The 21,235-nt window shown below is 31.9% G+C and overlaps 2 protein-coding genes across 3 annotated transcripts; one reads left to right on the forward strand and one right to left on the reverse strand.

The window, feature by feature from the left end:
* The first annotated feature begins 64 nt into the window (after window positions 1-64).
* LOC131848450 (putative tricarboxylate transport protein, mitochondrial) lies at window positions 65-15,100 on the forward strand. Its single transcript, XM_059198322.1, has 5 exons — window positions 65-332; window positions 5,036-5,162; window positions 12,447-12,670; window positions 13,949-14,113; window positions 14,612-15,100. Exons 1-5 carry the CDS (start codon window positions 134-136, stop codon window positions 14,848-14,850), a joined length of 954 nt encoding a protein of 317 aa, XP_059054305.1. The 5' UTR covers window positions 65-133; the 3' UTR covers window positions 14,851-15,100.
* A 2,010-nt stretch (window positions 15,101-17,110) lies between these two features.
* On the reverse strand, window positions 17,111-21,166 carry LOC131848457 (aldo-keto reductase AKR2E4-like). 2 transcript variants are annotated; one of them, XM_059198334.1, is made up of 7 exons: window positions 20,953-21,166; window positions 20,510-20,653; window positions 19,799-19,972; window positions 19,239-19,355; window positions 18,854-19,021; window positions 18,169-18,372; window positions 17,111-17,895 (listed from the first exon to the last, which is right to left on the reverse strand). In XM_059198334.1, exons 1-7 carry the CDS (start codon window positions 20,968-20,970, stop codon window positions 17,716-17,718), a joined length of 1,005 nt encoding a protein of 334 aa, XP_059054317.1. In that variant the 5' UTR covers window positions 20,971-21,166; the 3' UTR covers window positions 17,111-17,715. The 2 variants fall into 2 exon arrangements, with proteins under 2 accessions (XP_059054317.1, XP_059054325.1); XM_059198342.1 differs by having other exon boundaries at window positions 20,510-20,672; window positions 20,953-21,165.
* Window positions 21,167-21,235: the final 69 nt, after the last annotated feature.

A 21,235-nucleotide genomic window follows, 5' to 3' on the forward strand; every position in this document is an offset into this window, starting at 1 on the left:
ATTTCATTCATTCGGAAATTTTATTGTCATTCACTATTCACAATTCGTTCAATTAAGCAGTCAAAATCTGTACGGCTTGTTGACTGTACGTTACATTCGCTAGCGTTAGTAAAGTGTTTTCTAAATTATTATAATGTCCTCAAAGACTGGAAACTTCAAAAATCCATTCCAAAGACCATGGATGACAGAAACAGGGGCAGCGGCAGCGGCTGGCGGTACAGGATCAGTTGGTTTAAAAGGAGTGGTGGCCGGCGGTATAACTGGAGGCATTGAAATTTGTATCACATTCCCTACGGAATATGTAAAAACACAACTGCAATTAGACGAAAAAGGTTAGTTGCTTTGAACCGCTCTTTACATTAGAGATCCATGCATCCGTAAGTTTTTTGACCAAGAAAAAAAAACTATTTTCGCTTTTTCTAAAAATATTTATCTACGTCAATGAAATCTTTGACGATTCTCGTTATTGTTGGAATCTGCCTACGATTCTATTCAATCTAACACTTACTAGGATTCACTGCGAACTGGTTAGGAATATATATTTTCCAATTAGAATCTAATTGATCACTACTGAACATGTCGCCCACTAATGGATTTTGTGTGAATATATTTTAAGTCTTAACAACAGGACAACCAATACATTACATTTTTTTGGACTTTGCACTCGTCTTAATAACTTTGCATACATATTTTCCAGTCAAGGTCTGATATCACAGGCAAAGAAATATATATGTTTATGTTATATAGTAATTTAATTTAATAATTATATATATTTCAACTATATGTATAAGCGTCAATAGAAAACCCATTTAAAAGTTTATAATACAAACTATATCACATTCCTTAAAACTCCAATTGGAAATCCTCTCATCCTAATCATCCAATTAACTAACAACTATTAATTATCTATTGGTTATGTAGTGTGTATACAATGGACCTTAAATAGTCTAATATTTCTGAAATAATAATGCCAATTCAATTAATCTGAATAATATAATTTTTACTTAATATATTTATGTATATTAAAAACAATTAAATCATAGGCTTCAAACTATAGTGTATCACTAACTGTATTTGCCAGATTATTTTGTTTAAAAATAACAATTTCATGTTACTTGCAACCTTGACTAAGATAAGCATGTGTAAATGATAAGAGATAACATTAATATTTGATATATCCCATAGTTAAGTGACTAAAATAACTTACTGGCAAGGAATATAAACAAAAACCATAAGTACAAGAGTGTTTAATTTAAGTTTAGATACTAAACTGCATCTAGCTCAAGACAATCTAGTATTAAGTAAACAGAGTAACAGAACTCAAGAATTCAATAAAAGTCTATTTAAAATTATATCCAACTTCTGATGACTATTCTTATTTAATTATCAATTAAAAACATTATTTTTTGTCTATCAAGCCCACCTAACAAGAATAATTTCTTTAAGTTATATTTTAGAAAACCTATGTTAGATATTATGATAGTACCTATAATAGATTCAGAATTCAGTATAAAATTATTAATTTTATAAATTGTGGATTGCGAGAATGTTCATGACATCTTGTAAAAAACAGTTCAATAAAATTTGAATGAACTGTAAGTTTATAGTCAGATAAAAAGTATGAGTATATTCCTATCACTCTTTTTTATGACCTACAATTTTATTGCATTTAATGATAATTTGTTTAGCAACAACACTTGTCAAACAAGTAACTTATTAAATATCTTTTTTAAGTCAGTTGTGTTTTTCATGACCAATGTTAGGGTCATGACCTTTATTAATAACTTGGAATATTAATTATGATAGTATGTACGCAGCAAAGTCACTTATCTAATAGATAGAATATTCCTATCTATTTTGTCTAGAGATATTCGGATATTATATTTTTAGCTATAAAAATTACGCAATGTGGATTCATGACAGCTCGGTCCTTGAAGATGGCTCCGCATGATAGGTGCTACAGGTGTAATGTGATGTTAGTCCTGTGGTGCTTTACGGTTGCCATTTTCCATCTGCGTCATTGAGCCATCACCTTTAGACAAATTAATTTTATAAAACCGAGATGATAAAATTTTGGTTTCGTGCCCACTACTAGGACGTTAATTAGTTCTAATAGTAATGTTGGAGGAAAGATCAAGTTGTCGTGATTGAAAGACCAATTTGCTTGTTTTTATTTAAAATAGTTATCATGTTTGTCATAAAAGCGGTGATGTGTACATAGTAAGAATACACAGGTGTCGCAAAATATGACATGTTGTGATTGTGTCACTTACGCTTTTCTGGTCGGGTCGGCGCGTATCTGTTTATATTCCGAAAATTAACAGAATCTTACCAAGTACATGTAATTAAAAGAGAAATTCCTTTTTTCGAACTGTTTTAAGGTTTTTGGTCGTAGCTGGCCTTTACGGCTTCGCAAGACTAAAATAAATCAAATCAAATAAAAAAAAATTATTCAATAACGTAATTCATGGAATATAGATTCATGTACCTATTGACGGGCTCGGTGGTCTTACATGGTGGACTATGTGGTATGGTTTAACACACCGCCTTACTTCCACTTACAATGGTAACGAATTAGATTCCTCGCACAATGCAAAGATTGGTATTCATGAGTATGATTATCTGGGTGTTTTCTATATGTATATATATTACTAGCTACACGCCCCGGCTTGGCATGGGTGTACATTACTGTACATGTATTATACCTAAAAACTGCATTAAAATCCGTCGCGTAGTCGAACACTGTCTGTTCATAAGCGATTTCATTTTATTATATGTATATATAACGTAGTTTTAAAAAAATGTTTTCAAGCATTTCTATCAGTTTTAATAATAATAATCATTTATTCAGCATAAAAAAGAGTACAGATAAAAAAGAAAACTTAAAAACTAATAATTCACTATGCTGAAAAGGCTTCCACTCAGCGGGTGCCACTGGGGTGTGATCTTCAGTGGAGCCACTTGAAAAAAAAAGAAATAGCATTCGTGATGAATTCAAATATCTAAAATGAAGAATCAGTTAAATGGATGAATTATAAGTATGTGTGATAAATAGAAGAAAAATATATAAGGATAAAAAAGTGTCGATAGAAAGACTTTTTTGTAATATAATATAGCTTGAATATATTTACTTATTTAATCAATATATATGTATATATAACTACTGTATTTATCTGCCACGTTTAAGATTTTTGTACTTTTAGTAAATATTTTTTTTAAGTTATGTTTAAAATACGAAACTGACTGATTAGTATTTTGAATTGGGGGTGGTAAATTGTTCCAGCATTTCGTGACAGTATATTTAAAACTTCCACGAAATGCTGCAGTTTTATATTGAGGACAGATCATGTAGAGATGTGATAATCGATGATTTCGCATAGAAAATGAAAGTTTTTCAAATAAATACATTGGTTTCTTATACTTCACCACTCCAAAAAGCAATACCTTTTCTGGTACTCATACAATCTCTGCTTAACTTGGGGCTAGATGGCGTTGTGTGAATGGTCCTGTGTTATCTTATTGTAACATAGGACCTTTCGACGTATATATGTCATAATTCTTTGACACTATCACTAATATCACCGTCATCCAGTTCGGCTAACTACTTTGAGAAGAACTGGCAAGAATCTCAGTCTGAAATAAGGGAAAATAGAGAGCAAAAGGCATACAGAACCCGCAGTATAACTTATGTAGCGGCTAAATGCCAACTCCTGTTTATATAAATACTTCCTGCATGCCTCATTTCTGTAATTCTTTTATCAAACGTGTATTAGACACGTGTCTCGTATGAAACTAACACGCCGAACGAGTGAAGAAGTATAATAAACGTCATAGAATTTGCTAACTCTCAACATTCTCAAGCAGAATATCATTTATTTGTCCCACAAACAAATTTAACAAATTTCACATTTGACTATTTGTATGAGTGCAACAAAGCCTTCTTAATCTTCTTAAGCAATCTTTTCAATACAAGGAAAAGAAGTGGTTTTGCGAGTAAAATATGAAATACATACAAATACAATACATATATACAAAATAAGGAAAATAATTTAATACCTATTTTAAATAGGTATTAAGCGGTGTATTATACTTAAATTTTTACATTTAGAATACATGCGCAAAATTTTTTTTTATATATTTATATAACGCTTTATAATTGTCACGAAACAATAAAAAAAAATTAAAAAATTTTGAAATGTTATAAAAACCGCTTTCTCTAAGGGACAAACTTTAACAGTGCAGCGTGCAGACGCAATATTCTTTCTTGAAAATGTCACCAAATTGTCTACCTTTCACAATTTGAAATTTAAAATTTTTAATTTTAAACTTAATGGAGCCTATTATATTTATTTATATATCTGTCACTTAATATAGTTTATAGCGTTCATAGTACTTTCATACTTATATTTATCAAACGAAGTATTAGTTAATTGAAACTAACGACTGACGCTAGTTGACTGTAGTCCATTACCTAAATCCGGTTTTAGAAATCGTGATCTAGGTGATAATCACCCTGGATCAGGTAGGCAATTGTAATAAAATTGGAATTAACATCTCGCAATAGCACATAGGTATCCATTACGTAACATTAACATACACAGAACTTTGTTGATAAACAATTCTACTGGTTCGTATGTAATATTTCAACCCATCTCAAAAAAGCTTCCAAGTTGATTGTATATAGTTTTTTCTCGTCTGTGTAATTGCCATATTTTGGCGATTTTTATTCGTTTTTCATATTTGTTTACTAATTTATACCTAAAACGTAAATTACGATTAAGTATATTACTTTCATGCTGTATTTTGTCATGATTGAAATAGGTTCCTTGAACTGACTCCCGAAAGAAGAACGGTTTAATTCGACGTATTTTTTTTTTATATTTATATTCATAGTCCCAAATATATTAATGTCGAATATTTTTTTTACAATTTAGTGTTTTCTCCCATATTGTCAGTATTGGTAATAGATTTATGTAAATTATAATATCTGACTGAATTTTTTTTGTTTTGTAATGGATTTTTTTTTTCGTTTTAGGAGGCACTAAGAAGTACACAGGCATCTTCGACTGCGTAAAACAGACAGTAAAGGGCCATGGTTTCTTCGGATTGTACAGAGGGCTCAGTGTGTTATTATATGGATCTATACCTAAATCTGCGGTCAGGTAGGTTATAATAACTTTTTTTTAACATAAATAATACCCAACTGCTGAGCAATAACCTCCTTCTCGTACTTTAAAACAACTTTATATCCTGGTTTTGTCTTATGTATACATATAATTTAAATTATATGTTACAATTATATGTACAGAGAATTAGTCTGAAAAATTATTTGTTTATTTTGTTGGCTTCAACTAAAAAAAAATGGTATGGCGGCGCGCGGCGCCGCTATTGCCTTAGCGCCAGTGTGCGCCGCACAGTTCGCACAAAGGGGATTGCGGCCCTGAATAAATACAACGACGAGTCTTACTAATATATTATGTTATCTGTGCTAATATTATAAACGCGAAAGTTTGTGAGTATGGATGGATGGATAGATATTTGTTACTCTTTCACGCAAAAATCGCTCACGCTAAATCTACCACTAAAAAAATAAAATAATTGTAAGTATATTTCGACTGAAATGTATATAAATAAAAATCAATTGTCATATGTGTGTACACGAATAACTTCGGTACAACTTCAACTTTGGCTAATTCTTTATTGTTATTGTCTGTAATAATCAGAACAATATTTGTATAAAAGGAAATCTTTGGAGATTGCACTTAATAGTGAAAAATTGTTCCTTGGGACGCCATCCTAGCGCAGCGGGGGCGGATAACTAGTAACATATAAAAGAATAGTATCAAAATAACATTTAAAAAAGGAATGATACCCAAGCTGCCAGTAACAGTATTTTCGCTCGTATCATCAAAAAATTATGTCGTAATTTGTCTTAACGCGTTGGTACTTCGTTTTATTTATTCATTCAAGTCCACAGACATAAAGTCCATGTCGTCGGTTATTCTTACATTTATTATTTTCACCAAGTGGTATTCAAAAACTCATTTAAAAAAATTGGAATAAAATGTAAATTAAAAAATACCCAGTCTAAATTCAATTTATTTACTTTTAAATTATACATTTTAGTCCAATAAGTGTAATAGAAAATCGAAAAAATCTTTATTGAAATAAATTTATATATTAAGTTAGTAAGCACTTTTTAATAGTCATATTTTTTGGATTCTCATAAGAAACACAACCAAATATTGAATAGCATTTTGTATGCTTTATCGAGCTAGACTTTCTAAAAAGTCGTCGACGTTGGCTAGTAAGGAGTTTGCTTTATAAGCCGTCTCATAAAGCAATGAAATTACAGAATAAGGTTAGACTTCTTAGTGCTCTGGAATGGCAAATTCCGGCGTCACATGGTTATCGTGATCTCCGTAGGGCTGTTTAGATCTATATGTAATGGTTACCATTTACCATTAAGTGGACGGTCAGCTTTCGTCATCACTTTCTTTTCCAATTTAATTCGTTATCAGACTACATAAATATACAACGATAGATTTGTCAGCTTGAACTTTGTCCGCGTTCAAAAAACTTTGTTCACCCGGAAAGCCAGATTATCGATTCCAAGGCGGTCCAAAGTCTAAAAGACGTATGTTTTATAGTTAAGAAAGTGATTTGTAACGTTGCGAAACGAACACGCGCTATGCCCAGCGACGTTATCTGTCTAGATTCAATCGTGATACTAACAGATTAAGTATTTGCACGTCACTGTTATCATACAAGTGTTATGTCACACAAAAATATATACAATATACATATATATATACATAAAAATAATCGAAAAATGTTCTTTAAATGTAACAGAAAAAGTATTTTGTTCTAAACACACACAAATAATAAGTTCTAGGTCGTTGTAGTTTTGATAGAATATATGAAGTAACAAACAAGAATGTTCATAAACAAGGAGGTCGATTCAGGTTATTTTATTTTGTATTTTGTTTATCCATTAAACAAAACACATAATAAAATAACCTGATAGTGGAATGACGAACAGGCCTGTGCTAACATTATATGGTGAACCGGCCACCAGTGGAGGATGGTTAATATAATCTAATAATACAATTATTACTTGACAGATTTTAAATACTCCAGACAGAGCATATACATATATATAAAACTTTCATACATATATATATATATATATACATTCACGAAGTTGAATGAAAGTTTTATATACATTCACATAGTTATATAAAACTTTCATTTAACTTCGAAAAATGTTCTTTAAATGTATACAGTTTCGCAGAAAAAGTATTTTGTTCTAAACACACACAAATAATATTACATAGTTCTAGGTCGTTGTAGTTTTGTTATATTTGGATAGTATTGACGATAGAATAGAATCAAGTGAAGTAACAAACAAGAATGTTCAATATATAACTATAAATTTATTTCTTAACTCAAGTTTTGTTTGTAGATGTTTTTTTATTTCGTTAGTTGCTGAAGTAACAGGTACAGGTAAATACCTTTCAATACAAATTTAGAATATAAAATGCATTTCTTATTAGCCAGTTACAACATAAGTGATTCAACCAGCTAAACAGTTGAATACAAATAATCTATTTTTAACATCTCTGGTGTTAATTTACATTTATTTGACAACATATTAAAGCTGCAGACATCATTTGAGATACGCGCTACAATCCATAATTAGGTCTTTCAAAATGAAAGAAAACTAATCAGCAGTTGTTTTTCGGCGCCACACTAAAAAATTGTTGTTTTCTCAAGTAGAATTTGCGACGTCAAATAACTGATACCTATGACATGATAAATCGTCAATTGGACTGTTGCCATCCGAAAATAACGCACTCATATTCTTGCATGTTGTTTCGATGGGTAACATTATTTTTTTTTTTTTTTTATGAAATTAATAGTCTAGTGTGAAAAGTGTTAAGTTAGTAATAAAAAAACAATCTCCTTGCTCGTATACCAAGCAAATGGCTACGTTTGACACCAGTTAGTACATTTTGCGCGCGCTCAGCCTACTGCGCGTCTTTCCGTATTCGCTGTTGTTGGCTTCTATTTTGGACTTGGATTTTTGTGAATTGAACTTGTTGATTCCATTTGCGAACAAGCACCTCATTTATGAGGAATGCAGATGCAATGCAACTTTATCGTAAAAGATATCCTACCAGTGCTTATATGTACCGGCCGACACCTCAAATACGGGCTGGAGGCAGAACTCGCTTTCCTTAGTAGGAAGAAGTGTTGTCATCTGCCTTCAATCGACTTCACAAAAAAGAATTGTTTTTTTCCGTATTTTTTCTTAATTTATATAGATTTTGATAAAATAAGACATTTTAGGCTAAAGTACTTTTGTATAAGGACTAGCGTATTATTACCATCCACATACATATCCTTATATATCTCACAATTAATACTTGTATACAAGAACTTTTAGATCATCACTCATTATTACCTAGTTAATAATATTTATATTCCAGAATTTGAGTTATATAACCATTGTATAGACTTAGTTTGTGTAACTTTATTGTTATTATATATATTTGTTACAAACAAATTATTAACATTCTAATTTATTTAAATATCAGATTGTTTTGGTAATATATTGTAAATTTTGATTAATATAATATTGTCAAATGAAATTTTATTGTAGATATAATAGTTTTACCTTAATATTTGCTAGAGAAATTGTTAACATTTGTCAAAATGTTAAACACCTCTCTATTGTCAATTACCATTTACTTATATTATAAATAGCTGTGCCCGCGGTTTCGCTTACATGAAATGTATAGCCTGTATGTTATTCTGATGTATAAACTATGTTACCGAAATGATTCTTCAAAATCCGTTCAATACTTTTTTCGTGAAAGAGTATCAAACATCCATCCATCCATCTATCCATCCTTACTTACAAGGTTTCGCATTTATGTATTAATAAGATAATATTTATTATATTATAAATTTCCTGCATACCTACAATATTCTAAAGACATTTTAAATTATATAATGATATATTTAACTTATCAGTGAAATATTTCTGCACACGACCCATGATAACCCATGCTCACTTACCTTTCATGCTGTGTACATTGTAATGATAATATACAGAACAACATGTAAATAGGTAAATTCAGACAATGGCCCGCCCGTTTCGTTAAATTCGTTTAAGCCCTAAACTTGTTAAATCGTGCTACCCAAAAAACTAAAAGCCTGTTTTATGGATGATAATAGAATTATGCACGCTGATGACCCGGCTTTTAGCAAAATGTGCCAAATGTGCAAAATGTGCGCCAACGGTTTATGCTGGCGGGGCACAGTCAAGGATTATAAAATGAACATGAAGTCAGGTCAGTTAGCCCATCTTGATAAATTCTCAAGAGTATATCAAGATGGTTTCCAGGGGGAATCGTGTGGTCAATATGACATGGTACATTGCTAGCAATGGGGTCAACAGTCCACATTACTAACAATCCCCTTCCCCCAACCAAAGGCCTGTTTTTTATATGGATGATCATGGAATGGTGCACCCGCTTGCGCTGCATCCAGTGGAGGATGATAAGATGAGAATAAGGTCAGGTTACTTAGCCTGTCGTGACAAATTCACAAAGAAATTATCACGATGGTTTCCAGGGGGAACCGCGTGGAGGTCAACCTGACATGGTACATTGCTAGCAATAAGATTTCAGTCCACATTACTATCAATCCCCTTTCCTCCCTAACCAAAGGCCTGTTTCACTTCTGTTACTAACAGAGACAATGTTATTATTTTATATTTTATTATTTTAAGGTGTATACCTTACGATATATAGAAAATAATAAAATATGGGCCAATATTGTTATTAAGTTTCCTGAAATAAGGCGTCAGACTTAATTTGTGGGTAGCTCCTAATGGGATGAGGACGAAGTCTAGTCAGTTAGCCTATTATCGCCAATTCACCAGAAATCAATCACGATACCCCCTAACCACAATATCCCCTTGGAAACTCCAAGGGGATATTGTGGACATCCACCTGTTTCCGTAGCAATTGCGTCAATAAACCCCATTACAAACAACCTCTCTTCCGGCCCTCGATTTGTAATTGATTATTGCCTATTGTGGCCAATTCACCAGAAATCAGTTCTGATTGTTTCCAAGGGGATAGCGTAGCAATTGAGTCACTAGCCTCCATTACAAAAAAGCCCTCTCTCGCCCCTATTAGTAATACGTTATTATATTCATGCCAACACATCGGATGTTAATTCTAGTAAGGAAAATATCCAATAATCAACACCAACACAATAGGAAATACATTAATAAATAGGTCTATAGTGTTTGATTAAGAGGTATACACTACTGTTGTTTGTTTGTAGCAAGTCCTTGGAGATGTAACTCGTAAATATATATTTATTATTTTTCTTTGCGGTATGTATTTATGTGATTGGCCATTGGCCAGCTTTTTTTGTAATTTAAATTTGCAGGAATTAAATAAAATAGTAAAACTTGGTGGCTTAGTGGTTTACTATCCCCACTTGGACCTAAAAGTCCAGGGTTCGAAACGAACCGACACACAAAAACTTTGTGGCATTTTATTTTCCTTCCTTCCTATTTCCTTATATAGTGAAGGAAATATCGATAACATACGAAATGGATCCGAGAGACAACGCTCAAGGCTCGACCTCTGCAATGTAGATTTTATAAATATAACAAGCAAAATGTAGTCATGTCAAATATGACGACGTCAACAGCTCCTCTGACTACCCCATACAGTGTATCATTGTATAAATATATATATAAACCTTCTTCTAGAATCACTCTATCTATTAAAAAAAACGCATCAAAATCCGTTGTAGTTTTAAAGATTTAAGCATACATAAGGACGTCAGATAGCGACAGCGACTTTTTTTTTATACTATGTGATGATTTTAGTACCAGTATTAACTAGTAGGAGGATGATAGGAGGGAAAAGGATTATTAGTAATGTGAACTATTTACTCCATTGCAATATACCTCATGTCACGTTGACCTCCACGCGGTTCTTTTTCCCTTGAAACCATCATGGCAAATTCACGTGTATTTGTCACAATGGTCTACCTGACCTGATTTTATGTTTATCCTAACATTTTCCACTGATGCCCGTTAGCGTCGACGGGACCAGCATTCTATTATCATCCATTAAAAATAATTGTTGGTAAACTTATCTAATAGTGCTAAGTTACAAATAGAACATATTATGTAACTTGGACAATTGATAGCGTTTAACATTTCCAGTTACGAATTAATCAACTGATTTTTTATTTACAACTGTCTATTGGTTCATAATCGCAAAAATAGAAGACTATTACATAATCAAATATGATGTTTCAGTATTCAGAATATTGACCTCCTGTCTATTTTTAAATTTACTTCTAAACTACGCAACGAACCGTACGAATTTGTTTGAAGTTTGTTGTACTTTGGAAACAACAATTGTAAATTACAATTTATTACATTGTATGCCCTTTATCGAATAGTTTGTTACAATCAATTATAGAGATTACAGTTTAGCTTGAATTGTAAAGTTCACAAAAAAATTAACTCATGGTTTTACTATATTATCCTTTGCAATTAACAATTGTTAGTAACAAACCTTTTCACAGTTGCAATTATAATTTGCAACTCACAAACAGTTTCCAAAAAACAATTAAACCCTTAGATTAATCTGTTGCAATTGAGGATTATTAATAACAATATGTGTACTAACAGTTACGCTCGACTCCATTTGCATACATTACTTATTACGTCCAGATACTAATACTTCAATTAAGATACTGCCAGTTCTCGTAATGCAACATATGAAGATAGCCGTTTACTAGTAATAAAATGTTACAAACAGACTAACAAACTTTCGAATTTATAACATCAGTATAGATTGATGAGCCTGAACGATGACGTGGACGCTAGTGTTACACTATTACATTCCAAAGACATTTGCACTGTAACTCGAGAAAATTCCTTATTGCTGTATCCATTTACGTTTCTAATTAGAACCCTGTTATCGTAGACATTTCTGTAATTAAAAGAGCGTACAGTTCCCTGCAATAACATGTAAAGAGTTATATAGTATAAAGAGTTATCCTTTGCCCCAGACACGGAACAAAAAGGTAGGCACTACTTTGCTCTGTGGCCCGACTATTATGAGACTGTTTAATTTTCTCTACTAACATTATAATAAGATTATTTTTAATTTAAAAAAAGTTCGTTTCAATTCGTTGTGACTCCAAAAAACTCCATCGTTAATTTATTATTTTTAAACTGTAATCGACATCCATTGGATAAATGTGATGTAACTGTTAGTAGTATTTACGGTCACTAAAATAGTGAATTTCGTAGTAATTTAAACTGTAATCATAATAAAAAAATACCTGTTAATGAAGTCTGTGTTTATTGTTGTACTAAATTATCATATTATTTCCAGATTCGGCGTATTCGAACAAGCTAAATTGTATATGTTAACCGAAAACGGTACACTAACGAACACTGGGAAGTTGGCGTGCGGTTTAGCCGCCGGCGTAGCGGAGGCGATCTTCGCCGTCACCCCCATGGAGACTGTCAAAGTGAAATTCATTAACGACATGAGGATGGAGAAACCTAGGTTCAAAGGTTTCTTCCATGGTGTAGGCACTATTGTAAGGGAAGAAGGTAAGTTTGAAGGTTTTTAAAAATAAATATTTCATGGTATGAGACGAATGAACCGCCGTCATGGAATTGATTTAGTTTGTAATCGGTGATACCATCACCCGAGAGATAGTCAATATATTTTGGAATCAGAGATATTAACGTATCATCTGAAATTTGTTTATTTTGTTTAAACAATTGAATTACAATCATTGTTGGGGTGACCTAGTCAGCATAGCAGTGCCTGTGTCGGTATCATCGTACTATGATAATGAAATTGTAGCAATTACAGACGTTACGTTACTGTCGTATTCGCAATTGCTGGTCATATTTTTTATAGACGACTCTGAAAAGCCGCTCTAAATGACATATTGTCCAAAGTAAAATGGTTAAACAGAACATAATGAATTTCTGTATGTCGCAACGATATTTAAAAAAAATTACTCCTATTTACTTGAAATTTAGAATAGTTTTAGATGACCGAATCTTAACGGCGATTAAAAATAAAAATTGTTGTACGAAATAGGACTCATAAATTTCAAAGTAAGCCTATGAGCTTAAGTTGGATAACGGGGTTCATTTCATTCAGTGACGCAGGAGTTGGCCTTGAGCCGCCCCTATTACGTCAATTTATTTTCTCAATCGTTCGGAAAACCTATGAAGGCCAGTTACGAGTGTCAGTATTATTATAGCTAAAAAAACAGTTATTGTTTTTTAATAGTTCTTTATTGATTATGAAAAATTAAAATTAAGTAACATTCAATTAAGTTTTGTTATAGAACAACTAGCTGACCCGACAAACTTTAATTTATAAGGCTGTTTTGCCTTATAAATTAAAGTAGTATTATAGATATTAAAAAAGTAGGGGTTGATGGTAGAAAGGTGAAAATTTAGGGTTGTATCTATTTTTAATGCTATATAATAAAAAAAATTACCAATAAATAATAAAAAAAGTTAGGGGTGGACAACCCTTATCACTTAGGGGTATGAAAAATAGCACGTTCTTAGACCTACTGAATATTTATATAATATTTAATAAAATTCGGTCAAGCCGTTTCGGAGGAGTAACGAAGGAGTAACACGAAAATTTTATATACTTAGAACATTTATAAAAATACTAGCCATGCCCGCGGTTTCAACCAGATGAAATTTATAGCCTATATGTTCTTCTGATGTATAAGCTGTAAAGTTTCATCAAAATCCGTTCAGTAATTTTTGCGTGAAAGAGTAACAAACGTCCATCCCTACTCACAAATTTTCGTGTTTATAATATTCATAATAAGATTATATTTATATTTCCAGGCTTAGGAGGTGTATACAAAGGTGTGACGGCAACTATAATGAAACAGGGCAGTAACCAAGCGATCAGGTTCTTCGTGATGGAGTCTCTGCGCGATTGGTACAAGGGAGGTGACAAAGACAAGCCCGTACCTAAATACATTGTTGGACTGTTTGGTGGCATTGCAGGTACATATTCAATATTTTTTATGTAATTGGTATTGCAAATATGCTAACGCACCACTTGATCTTAAGTAATAACCTATACTAGTGGTCACTCAGTGGTCGAAAATCGACCATAATTAATTTGACATTGCGGAAGATTGTAGTCAAAGTCAAGACTAGTCTTCTGCATATTTTTTGTCTTTATTATTAAATAAAGACAAAAAATATTATCTATTCTCAATGTCACCACAAACTTTAACAATAAAGAAAAGAGTAATTTGTGTGTGTCTAATATATAGTAGCTAGTAATATTTTGTTTTCTTAATTGATTTATTTTTTATGTATAATGTTAACAAATATTAGCATTCTGCACTCCTTCTCTATGTCTATAAATATAAGTGTTTGAAATTTCATAGTCGCAATTTTGTTTCGTATTAATATAGATAATAACTGAAAAGTAAGAAGTTATACGCAATAAGCAGTCCTATTGGTAATATAATTAAACCCATATCTCTTTTTCAGGAGCCGCATCAGTGTTCGGTAACACCCCAATAGACGTAGTTAAGACCCGTATGCAGGGACTTGAAGCTGCCAGGTACAAAAATACATGGGACTGCTTTATCAAGACGTGGAAACAAGAGGGACCACTCGCCTTCTACAAAGGTACCGTGCCAAGACTCAGTAGGGTAGTGTTCGATGTAGCTATCACGTTCACTATATACGACAGTATCATGGACGTATTCAACTATGTATGGAAGTAGTACAAGGAATAAATCTGATAAGGCCTCCTTAGTATGTCAAAAACTACTTGCCCACAATGTATAACAAACATATTTGATATAGCTTGATACATCTGTTAAGTATTAACACTATCAAGTAAGTAAGAGAGAAAACAGAAAGCCTTTATAACATTGTTTAACAAGCAACCTGTTAAATTTATAAGCGTGCTTAAAAAGCACAACGTAACATTTAAATTTACTTAAGTATATCAATTAATAGCTATACTGCACTCAAGTTAAACCATCAAACCATAAATTATTAGGCATGCATTTGTATAGCAAGAACACTTGATAAAACTAGGGAGGTCTATAGACAATATTTTTATATACAATATAGCTGTACAAATTTTACGCTTGAGCCGCGCGAGTTTAGGCGTTAAGTAGAACGAATATAAGTGTTTTGTAACATCGAAAGAGTATATTTTTGTAGGACGCTTACATGTAAGTGTAGTTGTTTTTGTGTTGTTAAGAATGTATTTATTTTTACCTCAGGTTTTCAGTTAATTGCATTTCTATTCATGTTGTGAAATATAAAGCAGGGGATATTGTGATTTGTCAATGATGCCTTTAATATTTTTGACAGGCTGTATAAAGAAGAATTACAATTTGACAGATAAATTGAACACTTTTGGTTTTTAGTATTACTGGATAAACATATTTTATACTATTTGTATAATAATAAATATACTATATATTTTAACACATTAGGTTGACTGTACAAAGTACTTTCGTTTTTGTTTTGCTATTCTTCAAAAGAATTGAAATATATATATACCCCTAAGATATTTTTTTAATGGAATCTGAAATGTCACATAGGTTTGAAGAATAAAATTTCGGAATTCGCTCCTTTCGAATGTTTTTATTTTATTTATATAAATAATAATAGCCCTATTGAAACTGATAAATTGAATTACTGAACATATTATACATAAAATGTTAAACATATATGTTACAGTTAATGTTACAAAGTCATTAATGTATACACATACTAATTAGTAGGTCACCATATGTGTTCTAAAAGTGCGAAATGTATAATAGTAGTAAGTAGTGAGAGCATTGTGGCCTAGTTAACTACTCCGACTTGAAAGCAAAGGTCCTGAGTTCGAATGTGGGCGACATCAAACATTTTGTTATATTTCTGAATAATATATAGCTCACCGGTAATGAAAATTTAGATATTAAACGAAGTTACGAGATTCGAACTCCCTAGCGGTGCCCTTAGACTAAAGTCGTATCCGTCAGGCGGAAGTTGGCCTTCAGCCGCTCCATATGTCCTTCCGCGGGTTTGAAGTGCCATCTGCACTCGCCCCCTATCGTCCGGTGAAACTATAAAGACAAGCTGCGGCCAACAGTACCGAAAAAAAATTGTTTTAATCACGATAACGGTAACTAGTATTGAATAAATATACTATTGTTATTTTTTTGTAACATGACTGTAATTTAAAAATAATAGTTCTACCATTAATAATTAAAACAATAGGAATTGTTGAAACTATAAGAAGATATCACAATTATTATATTTCTTATAGCTTAAAAATTTACATGACATAAATAAAAACATTCATCGAACGTTTATACCTTACTATTTTTATATAGCAGTCTTTAAAATGTGTTCACTATAAATATTTATATTCTTAGTAAAAAATTAAGGTGCACATTGACAGAGCGTAGATGAGTGCCAGATTATAAATGTATGTGATACCAGAAATATGTATAATTCAGGTACATGCCTAGGTTATGTATAGAATGACTATTAGGTTAGGTTGCATACAAGTGGCGCGGATGTATCCGCAAGGATTCTGGCAACTCTAGAAGGAACATCATGGAGATTTTATCAGTAGGACACCGTCTATCTAGGCGGGCGTGCCTTTATAACAGACTTTGGCACATAAGAACTACTATGGACTATATAGCACGCCGCTTTACTTCCGATGGTCGCGGGTTTTATTCCGCGCAAGGTACAAACATTTTATTCATAAATACGATTGTTTGTTACGGTCTGGGTGTTTTAGTATGTATGTTATGTATGTATTTACAAAACAATAACTAACAATTTATAATAGCTGTCTAGTACCCATAACACAAGCTCTGCTTAGCATGGGACTAGACACTGTTGTGTGAATAGTCTGAGGGTATTGTTATTATTACCTGAATTATACACAATTTCCAGTAACATGTACACACAATTTAATATGTTTGACAACTTGTTCATTGCATTTCTTTTCTACTCCACTTTTACTGATCCTAATTAAGGTCTCATACAGTTAAAGAGTTATGTAAATTTGTCTTTTAATCGATATAACTTTTTAAAATGATTTTATGAGATTTTAACGGACATTCCATGGATGATATTTTGGTTACTTTCAAAATATTCTAGTAAGTCATTACAATGTATTTACAGACGTGTATTTCTATTTTGTATTTGTATTGAATGTTGATATAATATTTATTTATTGTTGTTTTTTATTGAATAAAATGGTCTAATTATGGTATATGTGTTGGTTTTATTTCAATCTAATTTTCACTTTAGTCTGCCAAATCAATATAAGTCTAAATGTTTATATGCGTCATAATATCTCAGAATGTATGAATATGTGGTAAGTATGACATCTTGTAATTCCAAATATAGGATATATTATTATTAAGTATATAATTTTACATTCTAGAAATGGAACTAGTGTAAACATGTTATTTTACCAATATAGACTGACAGTAGACATCCCCAATGAAATACATGTTATTAATTATAAACATATCTTTGTTTTACTATAGTGAATAAAAATATTTAAACATCAATTATACAATTTATACATATAAATTCTAAATGTACTATCACAACCCTTTAATTTAAAAGGGAAAGTTCTTTAAATTTGACATCCCAAGTGCTGGAACACATCTCAAATTTAAATTGTAGCTGTCAACTAGATTCATATCTTTTCTGCTAAGTTCGAAATCGAACAAATTCAAGTTGTCCTCTATTCTTGATTTGGTGAAAGATTTCGGAATTACTGTAATGCCACGTTGTATCTGAAATTGTATTTTTAAATTTGGTTGTAGATTTCATTACTAGTAATATGGTAATGTATCAACAGCGTAATTTATAACAACGAATTTAACAATCATAGAAATAAAAATAATCTTTATTCAAATAAACTTAATATAAGCACCTTTGAATAGTAAAAAAAAAGATTATTCTAAAGCGCTTATATTAGTTCTACCGGTTATTCGGAAAGCAAACTCATTACAAGAAAAGCAAGAAAATAAAGCTAAGTAGTAATAAAGCTAATAAGCTATACTCACAAGATATCTCAAGGCGATCTGTGCTCTAGATTTGCCATATTTCTGACTCAGTTCACCCAACTTTGGATCAGTTTTGATTAGGTCCTTTCCAGAAAACTCCGGCCTGGCGTCAGAAAGCAAACCTAGTGGTGTATACGCAACGGGGGCTATAGATAATTTCTTACAATAATCGACTAAATCATGCTGTGTTAATGTTGGACTAATCTGAAATTCATATAAAAAATATTACGCATGATGAACTTACTAAAGGTGGTCAGAGACTTAAAGAGTCGCATTGCGCGTTGCTCAGATGCATATCTCGTTCTGATTGGCGCATTTTTAAAAAGGGCGGGGCATAGCTAAATTCGGTAACGAGACTGGACAGCACAGATTCGATCACTGATTTTATTTTTGCCAATTCAATTTTTATTACAAATAATTTTACAATTAATATCATAGAATGCCCATCGGAGAATAACTAAGTAATAAAGTTAACAAAACAAGGATAAAACAGAATTTCTCTGGACTTTATTCTAAAAAATATTTCACATAATTAAAATAAAAATATTGCCATATCTGCAGAATATAAGCTACGTTTCCAACAAGAACGCGGATTGAGTGGTGCTAACTATATTTAGTTAGCACCACTTAATCCGTGTTCTAGCCGTATGCTTGATTTAGTATACAAATGTCATTCTTAATTTACCTCAAACTGGCACACAGCCGGTTTAATTTGTGCTGCAGTTAGGAGCCGATCTAATTGCTCCTTATTGAAATTAGACACTCCAATAGATCTAGCGAGTCCCAATTTTACAACATTTTCCATGCCTCTCCATGTTTCAATATAATCTATTCCTGTATCTTCATCATTTTGCTGAAAAACAAATGGTTTGAATATGAATATCAACCCCTATACAATTATATAGAGTCACATGTTATATCTTTGTCCCAAATACATACAGTCATGTGTGTAAATTGGTGAGATTTATAGGATAGAATAGTTTTTATGCAGATTATTTTCTATTTTAGGATAGGATTGATATATTATGGGATATACAAGTCAGCTAGCAGTTTATAAAATTAATACTTACATCTACAGAAACTGGCCAATGTATGAGATATAAATCTACATATGTTAACTTAAGTTTTGACAATGACTGCTCCAAGGCGGGTAACACATCAGCTTCGGCATGCTTGTCATTCCAGAGCTACAATTAAAATTTATTCTTTTATTTATAATACACAAAAATTATACATAAATTGTGAATCACACAATAAACCTCAAATTGCTTGTCCAGTTTGGTATGTAAGACTAGGCTTACTTTTTTCAGATCAATCTGAATGAATAATACCGTTAACACCTAACAATAGGCTCAACTACTAAGGCCATAGCACTCAATGAGCCAATTGGAGTCATCAGCATGAGCCATCTGACTCTTATAAGAAATGTGAGGCAAGGCTAAAATTAGGAACTATTAGTTTATAATGTTTTTGACAATATAACTATGAATTACAGCATACAACAAAATGTAAGCTTTTGTTATTCCAAAATCTTTCCATATTAAACTTACAAATTGTAGGAATCATCTTACAATTGTAATTATGTATTAAACAACTTTAATTTTAATTACCACTATGTAGTATAACTTACCTTTGTAGTAACAAATAGATCATCTCTGATAACCAGGCCTTGTTTAATTTTATTAGCAATACCCTCCCCTACTTGTTCCTCATTACGGTAGATCATTGCTGTATCTACGTGACGGTATCCAGCCTCAATGCCCCATTCAACAGCCTTCTGGACTTGTCCTTGTTCTGCATTACGCTATAACAATATACATATAACAGAATGGATCTATGTACACTAATACTAGTATGAGGGGTGGTTTTAGTAATGGTGAACAGTACCACAAGTTTGCAATACTTATTCATTAGTATGATTGTTTATATCATTTCAAGTGTCTAAAGTATCAGTTGTTTAATACCGTTAATACAAACTCTGCAGGGGAGAAGGGGTTTGTTAGTAATATGACCCCATTACAGAGCAATGCAACATGTCAGAGGTTGACAAGTCTCCCTGGAAACCATCGTGATAAATTCTTGGTGAATATGTCACGATGGGCTAACTGACCTAACCTCATGTTCATCTTATCATCCTCTACGGGTGCCTCGCCAGCGTAAACCGTTAGCGCAAGTGGGTACACCATTCCATTATCATCCATAAAAAAAAACATAAACTCTGCATAACTTGAGACTAGATGCCGCTGTGTGAATTGTTTTTGTTTTGTGTTATTGTTACAATATATTATTATCCCATTAAAATACCGTAGCTGAAGTTTTTAAACAATAAAACAAAACTTACCGCATATGTACCCAGACCAATTGTAGGCATTTCATACCCACTGGAAAGTTTGACGGTAGGCACTTTCGCAATCATTTTCGGATATCTCAAATAAATAGCTAAAGTTGCGCACTCTTTAATTCTATCTGATTTTCGACTCTTTATCTGTGTATTACAGTGATAACTAAGAATATAAAGAGATGGTGTAAATAATCACTAGGTTATTTCGTAATTGTAAACAAGTTTAACGGAAGGAATTGGAAGATATGCTTATCATATCAAGCTACAATTTCAAGTTCCCTATCACATGACATTTCATACCTACGAACAATAATAATAAAAAATAATAATAATTTTACTAAAGGATTTCAAGTGTTGATTTTCTCTTTTGTAACTTTTTTTGTCATAATTTTTAATTCCTGTCTAATTGATTTAATTCAGCTTATAAAAATTATTTTATTTACATTAACCATGATTGACATTGATGAGACACATTTTTTGTATGAAACCCTTCTGTGGTCAACGATTACTAACACACAGCACACTCAGCACAGACTACTTATAAACTCCATAATAGTGTTTGAACTATTATTCAGAAGATAATTGTATCTATTATTTGAAGGATGTTATATCAAAATTCACCAAGAATTTTTATATTTATTTTGTGACATAAAGCGCACTATGAGTAGAGGAATTTCAAACTTAAATTAAAATAATAGTTTATTTGTCATTCAATTTCTTAATATG

Source organism: Achroia grisella, unplaced genomic scaffold, assembly GCF_030625045.1.
Source record: "Achroia grisella isolate CSIRO2021 unplaced genomic scaffold, CSIRO_AGI_Agris_v1 utg109, whole genome shotgun sequence".
In the NCBI taxonomy this organism is placed as follows: Eukaryota; Metazoa; Arthropoda; class Insecta; order Lepidoptera; family Pyralidae; genus Achroia; species Achroia grisella.